At 37.0% G+C, this 12,268-nt stretch overlaps 1 protein-coding gene across 15 annotated transcripts in view; it reads left to right on the top strand.

The window, feature by feature from the left end:
* The window catches only part of LOC114651997 (teneurin-3), an 898,351-nt gene that overhangs the window by 750,882 nt on the left and 135,201 nt on the right, over window positions 1–12,268 (top strand). For all 15 annotated transcript variants that reach the window (XM_028802134.2, XM_051927721.1, XM_051927718.1 and 12 more), the window contains 2 exons: window positions 2,594–2,695; window positions 3,013–3,207. In XM_028802134.2, the coding sequence (XP_028657967.1) occupies window positions 2,594–2,695; window positions 3,013–3,207 (297 nt within the window). The remainder of the gene's footprint in view (window positions 1–2,593; window positions 2,696–3,012; window positions 3,208–12,268) is intronic.

Raw genomic sequence — 12,268 nt, 5'->3', positions numbered from 1 at the left:
TGCATTGAACTTAATGGGGAAGGATGAATGTACCTAGTTTTGAGAGGAATTATAATGGTGCAGTGGTCTTTTAAGTGTCCCTGATGGCTAGGGAAAAAAGTGCCAACTATGCTGGAACGAATAGTGTATCTAAATATGTGATATGAGCTGTGAGGCAGCAGTGCTAACCACTGCACCACTATGCCTCAAACAACAAAAGATGCAAATGGAACGAATACCACAAACAAAATTCAACAAACAGCCTCAAACTAGATATAAGTAAATAAAATATAGATCATTGCACTCACAGAGTTCCAATCTTGGGGCTCACATTGGTCATGCCCCGAAGCTGCACTGTGAAGATGAAACTGCTTCTTTTTTTCCCTTGTGAGCTTGGGACCCAACAATAATCACACTGGCAATTTTTTAAAAATAGTTGTGCGTGAAAGTTGTGTGTGTGGCTGCTATGACTCTGTGATGTCACACTAGCCTTACAAAACATTTTAGGGAGCATGGAAAAAATATTCATCTCAGGCACTTGCACAGTAAATTTCAAGGAAAGTATTCAGCAAACATTGTCAATGACGAACATAGCATATTTGCTGCAAAAAAATGTTTTGGAAAATTTTGCCAATTAACACTAGTAATTAACAACATCAGTATTTTAAGTTCTTGATAACTTTTTTTCTAGTTTTCATTACATTATATCTTGGACTGCATATTTAAGTACCCAAATGGCAGTTTTTTAGGCTAGCTCACATGCTAACACTCGTCTAATAATACTTGCATCATTGCTTTACCATATTTCAATATCCAGTACACTTCTCCCAAGTTTCAATGTTTAGCCTTTGATGCCTAGCAATCCAAAAATATAAGCAAAACAATTTATGCATGTTTACAGGGCATTAAAATATACTCCAGCAGTTACAAGTTATATAGCTATCTGTAGTGTCTGCGTGGGTTTCCTCCGGGCGCTCCGGTTTCCTCCCACAGTCCAAAGACATGCAGGTCAGGTGGATTGGTGATTCTAAATTGGCCCTAGTGTGTGCTTGGTGTGTGGGTGTGTTTGTGTGTGTCCTGCGGTGGGTTGGCACCCTGCCCGGGATTGGTTCCCTGCCTTGTGCCCTGTGTTGGCTGGGATTGGCTCCAGCAGACCCCCGTGACCCTGTGTTCGGATTCAGCGGGTTGGAAAATGGATGGATGGATGGATGGATGGAGGTTGACCACATCATCATGGAACCAATGAGGCAAGAGGGTTGGGGGGCATACGGTGGGTAAGGCCTTGGTTTTTTTTAAAGGGAGGCAGGAAGATTTCATGCTTGTTTGGCTTTGTTGGAGGGGGAAGGACTGATGCTCAGTCTGGTGGCTTGTAATGACTTATACATGTGATTCATTTTTTCATATTTTAAAACTTTATGCTCTAAGGCTAATAATAGAATGTACATTCATTTAAAAGCAATGTTGATGCTGCTTATACATACTTAAGCTACAATTAACTAGGGTGCACATCCATTCATATCATATAGGTTACATTGTTGCTATATTATAGATCAAAAATGAGAGGAAAAAAGGAAGAAAGCCTCCTCAAATGATTTAAACCACCAACCACAATGTACAATTCTATATTTAAACCAGTCCGCATCATTTCTGAAAGCTGAACTCTAATTCAGAAAAGCAGAAGTTAAAAATTATTCTTAGCTGGGTGTGCTGTGCTTGTCATTTTCTATCTGACAGTAATACATTTCATATTAAGCATTTTTTCATACACATTTTTAAAGCAATGTTCATCTAAGAGTAAGCTTTGCCAATTATAGGGCATCTGTTTGGATAGGTCATTGATGTTCTAAATAGCAATAATTTTAAATAATGATTAAACACAGAGCACTGGTATAAAGTAAGCAACTTACTCTGCATTAAAAAAAAACTTAGATGATGCAATGTATGCCTAAATACCAGCAGTGAGAAATGGGTTATATCTTAAATACAGGCTAAAAAGAAAAGACACAGATAATGAATCTAATAAAAGGAATTCTCTGCAAATGTTATTTCTGGTCACCATAACTATATCCTCTTTTCATTTTCCTTTGTTTTTCTGTGCTTTCTCCTCTTCATCAGAACATTATAGGAAAGGGCCAGTCCTTACTCATGATTAGTTGTACTATTGCATTGTTTCCTTATGGCATCAGTCTCTCGTGGCTTACATTAAACATCTCAGTGGTCACTGAATGCACATATTAAGAGAAAACTGTCACACAAAAGTGTAGCTAAGCTGATAAATTTCTTTTGTTAGAGGTGCAGCCCATAGCAAAACAGTGTAACTGTTTTGTCACTATTAGAATTTTTGATTATCCATGTATTTTTTTTTTCTCCCAGAACTGAACTGTTATTGGCTGTGTTGCATAGTATAGGTAGAATTTGAACCTGGTATTTAACTGTGACCATGAAAATTAAAGCTGAAAGCGTCTCTGTTCACTTCTGATTAGATTTGTTTTTTATACAACTCAAGTTGCATAATCATAATGGATAAATTTCATGTATTTAGCTTTGTTAATCATTGAATAAAATGCCTGAGCTCAGAAATTAACTCAAATGCTTTGTTTTACTTTTTCTATAGAATCAGTAATGGAGTGTCCTCGAAACTGCCATGGAAATGGAGAGTGTAATTCTGGAACATGTCACTGTTTTCCTGGGTTTCTAGCCCCTGATTGTTCAAGAGGTATGTGAAGAGAGGGTTTCTTTACTGTCCAGATAAGATCAGTAGCAGTAGAAGTGACAGTGTAGTATATCTGTGTTGTGTAAAATTGAACCTAAACAAGTCATTAATCAGGTGTTGAAATAAATTCCCCTATAAATATGACTCTAATGTAAAGTACTCAGATATGTCTTATTTAATTTTCAAATTGATAAATGGCTTTTTTTGTCTTTCTTTATTTGATATATGAAATTGATGTAGTTAATCTGCCGTTATGTTCACTTATGCCTCTCTATTTTTAACTTTTAACTTTTATCAATTTTTGCTTGTCTTCTGCTTAGTTGCATGTCCTGTGCTGTGCAGTGGAAATGGGCAATACTCCAAGGGACGCTGCCAATGTTTTAGTGGCTGGAAAGGAACGGAGTGTGATGTGCCAAGTACACAGTGCCTTGATATGCTGTGTGGTGGACATGGAACCTGTATCATGGGGTCCTGCATCTGTAATGCTGGTTACAAGGGAGAAAACTGTGATGAAGGTACTAGCAAGGAAAAATAATATAAATATCACTATTTTATTTAGGGTATTTGAACCTTATTCACCACAATATTCACCATCACAACAATAATCTATAGTGTATTACTGTTGTTACCACAGACTTAATTTTTCTACCGTGCTCTCCACATGGTCATTTCATGCCTCACTTCATATTGTAAGCTTTTGTTTAAGTCATGGAGTGGGTATTGTGAATTAGTTAATTAGGACATGTTTTAAAACACCTTGCAGAATGAGTTGTTAAGAATTGATTTCAGAGTTATTGATTTAAAGAAATTTTACAGCACAGTGGAGTATGTATCATCTTTGTTTGATTAACAGTATGTCAAAGAGCATTGTCTTTACATGCTTTTCCAGTTTCAACCAGGTGGAACCCATTGCAGCTTTACCTTTAAAACTTTCATGTCCATTGATTATTCTGTTTGTCTGTAGTCAGAGTGAGTATTGTTTTACCATTCTTTGTAGATCATTCAGAAAGACAATAGTTCTTTTTCCTTTCACAGAGCAAATCATTGCTTTGATGTCTCTATTGATGATTTCCTTTAGGTAGCTAAAATGCAAACAAAAAAACACAATTTCTGTTACAAAAAAAAAAAAAATAGAATTTAGTTTTACATTTATTTATGTCTGAAATATTTAGTTCAACCTTTACTTTACTTTTTTATTTGTAGGAATTATTTTTGTTTTCTAAATAATAGATTTATTGATTTATGCCCAGAGACTAATGCAATTAAGTGCACAGGATTAAATTTTCAGGCCATTGACCCTACAAGTGTAAAATTTTATTGAGTCACATTGCTAAATTAAATCTCATCATCACCAGCACATTAAAGTGAATTAAGAAGGATAGCATCCAAACCTACCAAATCTTTTCTGGTTGAGTATTACTTGTTATGGGCCCAAGGGGCCTGAATGAGGCAGCAAAGCATATTCAATTAACAGTTGCAAAATTATGTTATTCCCACAGTTATTCTGCATACATTTGACATTTAGAAGAAAAAAGGTCTTTATTTTATACTTTTATTGTGTGGTTTTCTGATATGGAATGCAACAGTTGTTTTCTGTGAAATAAAAAACAAATACTTCTCCTTGTGTCAATTGTTCCAACAGGTGTCTGAAATATCTCAATGGGAGATTCACTGGATTTTAAAATTTAGTTGATGACTGTCAATTTTTGTCTACAATATCTGTTTGAAAGAATGAGCAGTAAACAAGAGTTTAATAAACCTGCATTTCCCAAACATGCTTCAGAAATAATTCAACAAAAACAATGAAAATAGATATCTGCATTAGTACATCATCCAGATGTGCTCCTTGTACATCATGCAGTGGCGAGTGGACTTTTCTATTAATTTTTCTGTGGTATATGTCAGCATTAATACAAAATAGCACAAAATGAATTCCATTTGAAAGTCAGTTTTTTTTTTTTGCTGCAGTTATGTAGATGTGGGCATCTTCTTTGTTATTTAAGTTTAAAATTATGCATTAGAGGTTTCCTGACATACTACATCAAAAAGATGTGCAGGTTAGGTTGACTGTTGACTCTTGATTGGCCTGATGAGAACATCCCCTAAAATTAATTGGCATGCTACCCATTGCCCCCAGCAAACCTGTACTGTAAATGAATAATATTAATATAGAGTAACAAAAGTAAAATTCAATTTTAAAGAAATGAAAGATGGTTTGGCTTTTCATAGGCATTCCTAGAATTTAAACAGAAATAGGTACAGACTGGGCTCAATACAGTTTTTTTTTGTTACATTTTTAAATTAAATTATCTTTGCCTCCTTGCAGCCATTTGTATATGGTTTCATTCCAGGGATTGACTTATGGATGTAACCCTGGTTTGTTAGTGTGTATGAGTGAATAGAACCTATATCTTATACCAAGTGATTTTCATTGTTCTTTCTCTAAATTTTGTCATAGACCCCAAGCTCCCTTAGACCCTCGGCAGGTAGATAGATAGATAGATAGATAGATAGATAGATAGATAGATAGATAGATAGATAGATAGATAGATAGATAGATAGATACTTTATTAATCCCAAGGTATGGCACATGGATCACTAAATATTTTATCCTAAATTTGTCAATAAAAAATGTAATGTGACAGGAGATCATGTGTAGCAGTGCCATTTTCTTTGTTAACTATAATTCCTGAGTGGAACTGTGAATTATTGGTGCTTAAAATTTAAATATGTTTTTATTCATTTGTTCCGCATAGTATAATATCAATTACAGCACAGTACATTTTTCCAGCCCATCTTGGGACTAATTAATATTTTCTACTAATGTATGCAGTGTTGTATATTAAAGTTGCTTAATTTTAAAAGCACATGAACACTTCATTACAAGTAGGTTTGCTTCTGCAGGTGCTTGATTCTGTGTGTGATATATATCCATGCGTTTGTATACACCGTACCCAAACTACAGATTAATGCCAGTCACTGTTTTTTTTTTTTTAAAACATGTATCCACATGTTCACACAGGGCTTCTCCTGAGCTTGGTTTTCCTTCCAGAGTCCAAACTCATGCTGTCAGGTTAGCTGTAAACTCTAATTGCCTCTGCATGAATGTGCGATTGTGATTGTGAATGCTCACCGCTGGATTGTTGTTCCAACTAAGCCAGTTGCTGCTGGATCATTATGTATCCATCCATCCATATTTCTCAAAATCGTAATAGGAAAACTGATCATTTTAATTTTTTTAGTTTCATTGTGCATTTGGAATACATTATTTCTAGGCTTAATGAATGTGTTTGTAGCAGAAGACTAGAGACCTGCGCTTTACAAATTTATCCACTAACATAAGAATTATGTAATGTGTTCTGGAAAATACAGCTAAGTGTTGGTCAATTTATTGCCCTTGTAGAGTTGGCAAAGGTGGATGAGTTTAAATACTTGGGATCACAAATTTATCCACTAACATATTGATAACTTTAAATGATATACAGTAATTGGTGATAGTCAAAAGAGACGTGACTGCTCATTTTTTTTGTTCTTTCCAAATAATCTTTTCCCCGTTGGCCTTTAATGATTTTTTTGTTTATTTGCTTATTTACATCCCAGTCAGGCTTTCATGACTACACAAGATGTAGTCTTGGGTGATAATTCACAATGTAGATTTTATCCCAATTTGTGGTCAGTAGATTTTATGCCATTATGAATCATATCAAAGAATTATGTAATGTGTTCTGGAAAATACAGCTAAGTGTTGGTCAATTTATTGCCCTTGTAGAGTTGGCAAAGGTGGATGAGTTTAAATACTTGGGATCAACAGTACAGAATAATGGGGATTGTGGAAGACAGGTGGAAAAGAGAGTGCAGGCAGGGTGGAATGGGTGGAGAAGAGTGTCAGGAGTGATTTGTGACAGACGGGAATCATCAAGAGTGAAAGGGAAGATCTACAGGACAGTAATGAGACCAGCTATGTTATATGGGTTGGAGACGGTGGCACTGACCAAAAAGCAGGAGACAGAGCTGGAGGTGGCAGAGTTAAAGATGCTAAGATTTGCACTGGGTGTGAAGAGGATGGATAGGTTTAGAAATAAAGACATTAGAGGAGGAGAGATGATGAGCATATTAGGAGAAGGATGTTAAGGATAGAACTGCCAGGAAAAAGGAAAAGAGGAAGGCCTAAGCGGAGGTTTATGGATGTGGTGAGAGAGGATATGTAGGTGGTGAGTGTAACAGAGCAAGATGCAGAGGACAGAAGGATATGGAAAAAGATGATCCACTGTGGCAACCCCTAACAGGAGCAGCCGAAAGAAGAAGATGTTGCATCCTCGGTAAAGATCTGTGTGATGGAGTAAAATGTAACTCTTCTGGTGCCAAATAGGCCTGACTCTTTACTATATTAGGCAGAAAAGACTGTGGAGAACTATTTCTGGTCTTTTGGATTCTCAAAGGCATTAACAAAGTTGATTCAGTAGAATTCTTGCATTAAATCAGATTCTTAAAAAATTAAGAAAAGTATGTGCAAAATAGAATCTTTTATACACTTATGCATACAAAGTATCATGGGAATCAGAAATAAAAACAATTGTGGCATACATTAGAGATCTTGATACCATTTTAAACATTTCTGGATGAGACAAAAACTCGTTGAACTAAACGATTATTTGTATGTTCTCTTGCCTGCTGCTTTTCCCAGTAACACTGTCTTTCATGTTGTAATAGATGTTCGTTTGTTCTTTGTACTGCATTAACAATAATTCAGAAGGCACATTTAATCAAGCATCAGTAAGTTATATATTCAAATCCTAGCCATTCAAAGTTAAAACTTTGTTTATAATTTTGAGCAAAACAGAATAGTATAAGTGACATTTTCACACAGAATAACATTCAACAGTACTAACTGTTAAGGGCAAGCTAATCAAAACAGAACCCATTCTCATGACACTCTGCACTTTTTTTTTTGCCCAAAGGACAAACAAAACTAGTTGTTATCAGTCAATATCAGTAGCATGAAAGATTCTGTATTTCAAAATACAAATATAGAGAGTGAAATCACAAAGGGATGTTATTATATATTGAATGCATGTGGGTGTGCGGAAATTCATTCTGTGATATGATGAGCCAAGCCTAGCTGTGACATGAAGTGTTGCCTGTGTGGGACCATGCCACTAAAATTCTGAATCCCATTCTGTTCAGACCAAAGAGGAGCACAAAAACCTGTATTTATTAGGAGTGTCAGCAAAATAAGTTTGAGAGTTGGGTCCAGAGTACCAGGTAGTTATATTAATGCTTGAAAGGGGGTCTGTAAAAAGTAATGCATTTTAGAATGTTCAACTTGATATAATAGGTAAATGTGTGGGAGGCATTTTGAAGAGCTCTAACTTTAATCTGACAAATTTCCCCCATACCATCAGATTCAAGTTGCTAACACACAGGCATTCATTACACAATATCCAGAAGAAAGTTTAGAAGACACCCATAAAATATTATTGATGTCTACCAGCATATATAGAGCTACAAAACAGAGACTGAAGCTCTCGGGTAACAGTTAGAGCTTTATTATCCAAATGGGGAAGATTCAGGACAGTAGTCAGTCTTCCCATAAGTGGTCTTCCTGATAAATCTCTCCAAGATGATGGCATAAAAGTTTCTATGAAATTACAAGTAACCATCAAGTAACAACTAAAGATCTTATTCTTTCTCTTCACTATATGTATGGCTCCTCCGTTAGAAACACCTAGGGATCAATACAGTTTGTTTATTTATGTGACTTATGTATTGTCTGACATTACTGTCATTTACTTGAAATGCACACAGCTAAGTGAGATTTCCATCTGTCTCATCAATAAAATGACTGCTGGCTTTATGTTTACTTAAATGTTCTCTGAACATAGCAGTTAAAACTAGAGTTTGTTACATCTGGAGGAAGCTTAACATTGTACTTTATAGTAAGAATAAAAACCTCAACTTTTATTAAACCTACCATGAGTGTCCTATAAATCTGTAATTCTTAGTAAAGATACGGCAAGAGTCATAAGGAATTAACCTGCTGCAATGAATGGTGCAGTGATGTCACCACCCTGCAAGGATAAGAGAGACTGAATCTTCCTGAAACGCAATATTACTAGTTAGCTCACCACACCAGGCAAAAGTTGTGGTTAGTGCTGGGCGGTATGACCAAAATTCTATATCACGGTATTTTTCAAAATTATACCAGTTTAACAGTATTTTTTTTCCCCATGCATAAGTGAATGTTAACCACATTTTCCACTGCACATTACTGCATTAGACTGGCTAAGAATAACCTATTCCACTGTCATGAGAATTGTACATTGTACAAAAAAAAAAAATTTTAATGTGCATACAAGTACAGTACAGTCCCTCTTAACTGGCCTCACATTAACCGGACGACGGATTAACCGGCCTGTTAAAATAAAATTAAAAAAAAAATTTTTTATCCTGAGTTCTTCTTTATATTATATGTATGCACTTCCTTCTTTCCTGGAAGGTGAGAGGGCTCCTACTTTCAGAGTGATTTCTGTTTACATATTCCTTTATGAATTTTCCACGTTGCCTTCTTCTTTCTACCTGGCGGCTCCCCTGCTTCTCCCATCGGGCTTCGCAACAGGGAAGTCGCCCTACCTGCAGGTGCAGCTGCCTTCCACACTGGTCTGGTAACTCTCCCATCCCAGACTACATCGGGCTCCATCTGGATCGAGACTTGGGTTCTTTCCACAGCGGCCAGGGCACTCACACAGGGGCTAAACCAGCCCAAAGCCTCCACGACTGCTGCTGCCTTTCGACGGATAGTTGTCTTCAATACTGGTCACAGCTGGAGCGACCACTTTCTTTAGCCCCACCGAGTGTCGGCCAAACACTCATCTGCAGGGGTTCACCTCCCAGCTGCCTGCCTTTGCTCCATCGAATCTGCTCTCGTACGCTCTCCTGCACCAGCTTTCCTCTATCTGCTGCCTTCTCCATTAGCCTCCCATTCTTTCCTGTTCTCCCTCTAGCCACCTCACGCTTCTATTTATCACGGGAACAATTACGGATGCGGATGACTCCTGACCTGTGCACTTAAGCTAGGATCGCCCGCATCACGAATTCCCCGGGAACCGATCGGCCACACATACTCGCTAAGCTGCGAGTGCGGCGATTATTTATTTAAAAAGTGGCCTTTTTGACTTGAGCTGTAGACCTGCTACACCACACTGTCCAGTCGTTGTACGAGAAAAAAACCTGTGTGCGAAATCGTGAATGAAGCCTTGTGGATATGGTTTCTTCAGAAAAGTTGAAGAGGTACAGTACATACCTTAGAAATATTTTTCTACATGAAAATAGATATGCGTCGGATTAACCGGCCAAAACGGCAACTGGCCATGGGTCCAGTCCCGAGGTGGCCGGTTAAGAGGGATTGTACTATATTAATACAGGTTTGCATGGCCCCATAAAGTGATAGTTTTCAAGGGGGTGGCACTAATGAAGAGAAGGAATCACATTGCATGACAGATGCAGTCAAAATATAGAGCCTTTTTATTGAACAAATTTTGCAAACAACTTAAACTAAAATTTTGACAACATATTTTCAACCATCCAAAGAGGCATTTAGACTTAGTAAAATATCCAGAGGTGCTTGTCAAAAGTTGTATTGCACTGAACACGTTTCTGTTAATGTTAACAATCTCTGTCCACTGACACGTTAAAGTGACTTTTTAAACAACTTTACCATCATTAAACTGCATAATATTTAAACTAATAAATAATAACAATAAAATAAATACTAGTGCAACTTCCAGTAATAATACTATTACTTCAAGACTTCAAGCCCAAGTACATTACACAGTATTCACCAAATAAAAATAAAATAAAACAAGTGCAACTTGGTGATGACACTTTTACCAACTGAACCATCATTAGGGCAAACTGCATTAATATGGACCTTGCTTCAAGCTAAGCTATAAATATAAAATATAAATAATAAAACTGCAACTTGCATTTATAATGCTATTTGTGGTATAGCCCTACGGAAGCATATTAGGGCCACAGTGAAGGAAAAAAAAAACTATATGTTGAGAATAAAGTTGACATTTCCACTTGTCGTAAACTAAACTTCATCTTAAAATCAATGTTTAATTTACTAGGTTTTCTCAAACCCCGTCATAAGTAAATGTAGCACATTAAATGCTTTGTGTTAAGTGTTCCCCGAACCAGTTGTTAATCGCTACGTGCTTCTAAAACTGACTTCCTCTTGCACTAAGAGGAGGCACAGGCAGCGATCACCTCACAGAATCCATTCACTTCATGATATTCCTGCTCTCTGAAAATTTTGAATGCTAAGATAAATACTTGATATCATTTTCATGATGAAATGCATTAAAACAGGTATTAAACATGCACGGTAGTGCTGCTCCCTTGCAGTAAGGGGTCCCCAGGTGTACGTTCATTGTAGAGAACTTTATGGCAGGTGTGACGAGGCTCCAAAAAACTGGATGTATGAATGGGTATCGCACAGGTTTAACTTAAATGTTGTGTACATGTTGGGTTTGTGATCTGGTGGTCGGAGACACGAACACAGAATTCAATGGATGTTCTTCTGAGCGGGCTTTCTTTATTGCATGTGTGCTGTCTCTGTCTGACGTACCAAACCCCCAGTTCCTATCCTTCCTTTTTCATTCTCCACATAACCAATTACCACATGATAAATGTCTTTGTGAAATTAAAACTAATTTTAAATTTAGACCACGGAGTGTTCGGAACTTGAAAAAAATCTTCGTTATACATGTTTAATTATGCCATCCATTCAGGGTTGCACCCATCCCAGCAATCATTGTGTGCGAGGCAGGAGCAAATCCTGAATGGGGCGCCAGCACATCGCAGGGTGAATACGAGCAATACATACACTAGCAGGGTCAATACAGCATAACAAAACCCCACTTCCTACATGACTTTGAAAGGAAACTGAAGCACGCCGAGTAAAACCCCCAGAAAAACATGCAAATTCAAGGCAGGGAACACCCGGGATCCCCTTGCTGCTAGGCAGCAGTGCAACCTCGATGCCACCATGCCCCCAAATGATTAATACGTGCTTTAATGCATTTCATCATGAAAATGATATCAAGTATTTATCATAGCACTCTAAATGTTCAGGAAGCAGGAATATCATGAAATTATTGTATTCTGTATGCTGATCGCTGCCTGCGCCTCCTCTTAGTGCAAGAGAAAGTCAGTTTAAGAAGCACGTAGTGATTAACATGGCTAGGGGAACACTTAACACAAAGCATTTAATGTGCTACATAACTTTGATGGGGTTTGAGAAAATCTAGCAAAGTAAATGTTAACGTTGAGATTAAAGTGGAAATGTCAAGAATAAATTCAACATGTCATCACACTATTACACAGTACCCAGGTACATTACACAGTATTGAAAAAAAATAAAACAAATGCAATTTGGCTTGCAGTATTATCCAGTAGTAAGAAAAGTATTCACACATTTGAACATAATGGTCCACATCCAACCTTTTAAAACCATCGTATCTCCAGACAACAAACACAGCTCCTTTTTTCAGCAAAAGTTCTTCTGTGTCATCA

Source organism: Erpetoichthys calabaricus, chromosome 5 (assembly GCF_900747795.2).
Source record: "Erpetoichthys calabaricus chromosome 5, fErpCal1.3, whole genome shotgun sequence".
Classification (NCBI taxonomy): Eukaryota; Metazoa; Chordata; class Cladistia; order Polypteriformes; family Polypteridae; genus Erpetoichthys; species Erpetoichthys calabaricus.
The sequence above is the reverse complement of the archived record's forward strand: the minus strand, read 5'-3'. Positions and strand labels throughout refer to the sequence as shown.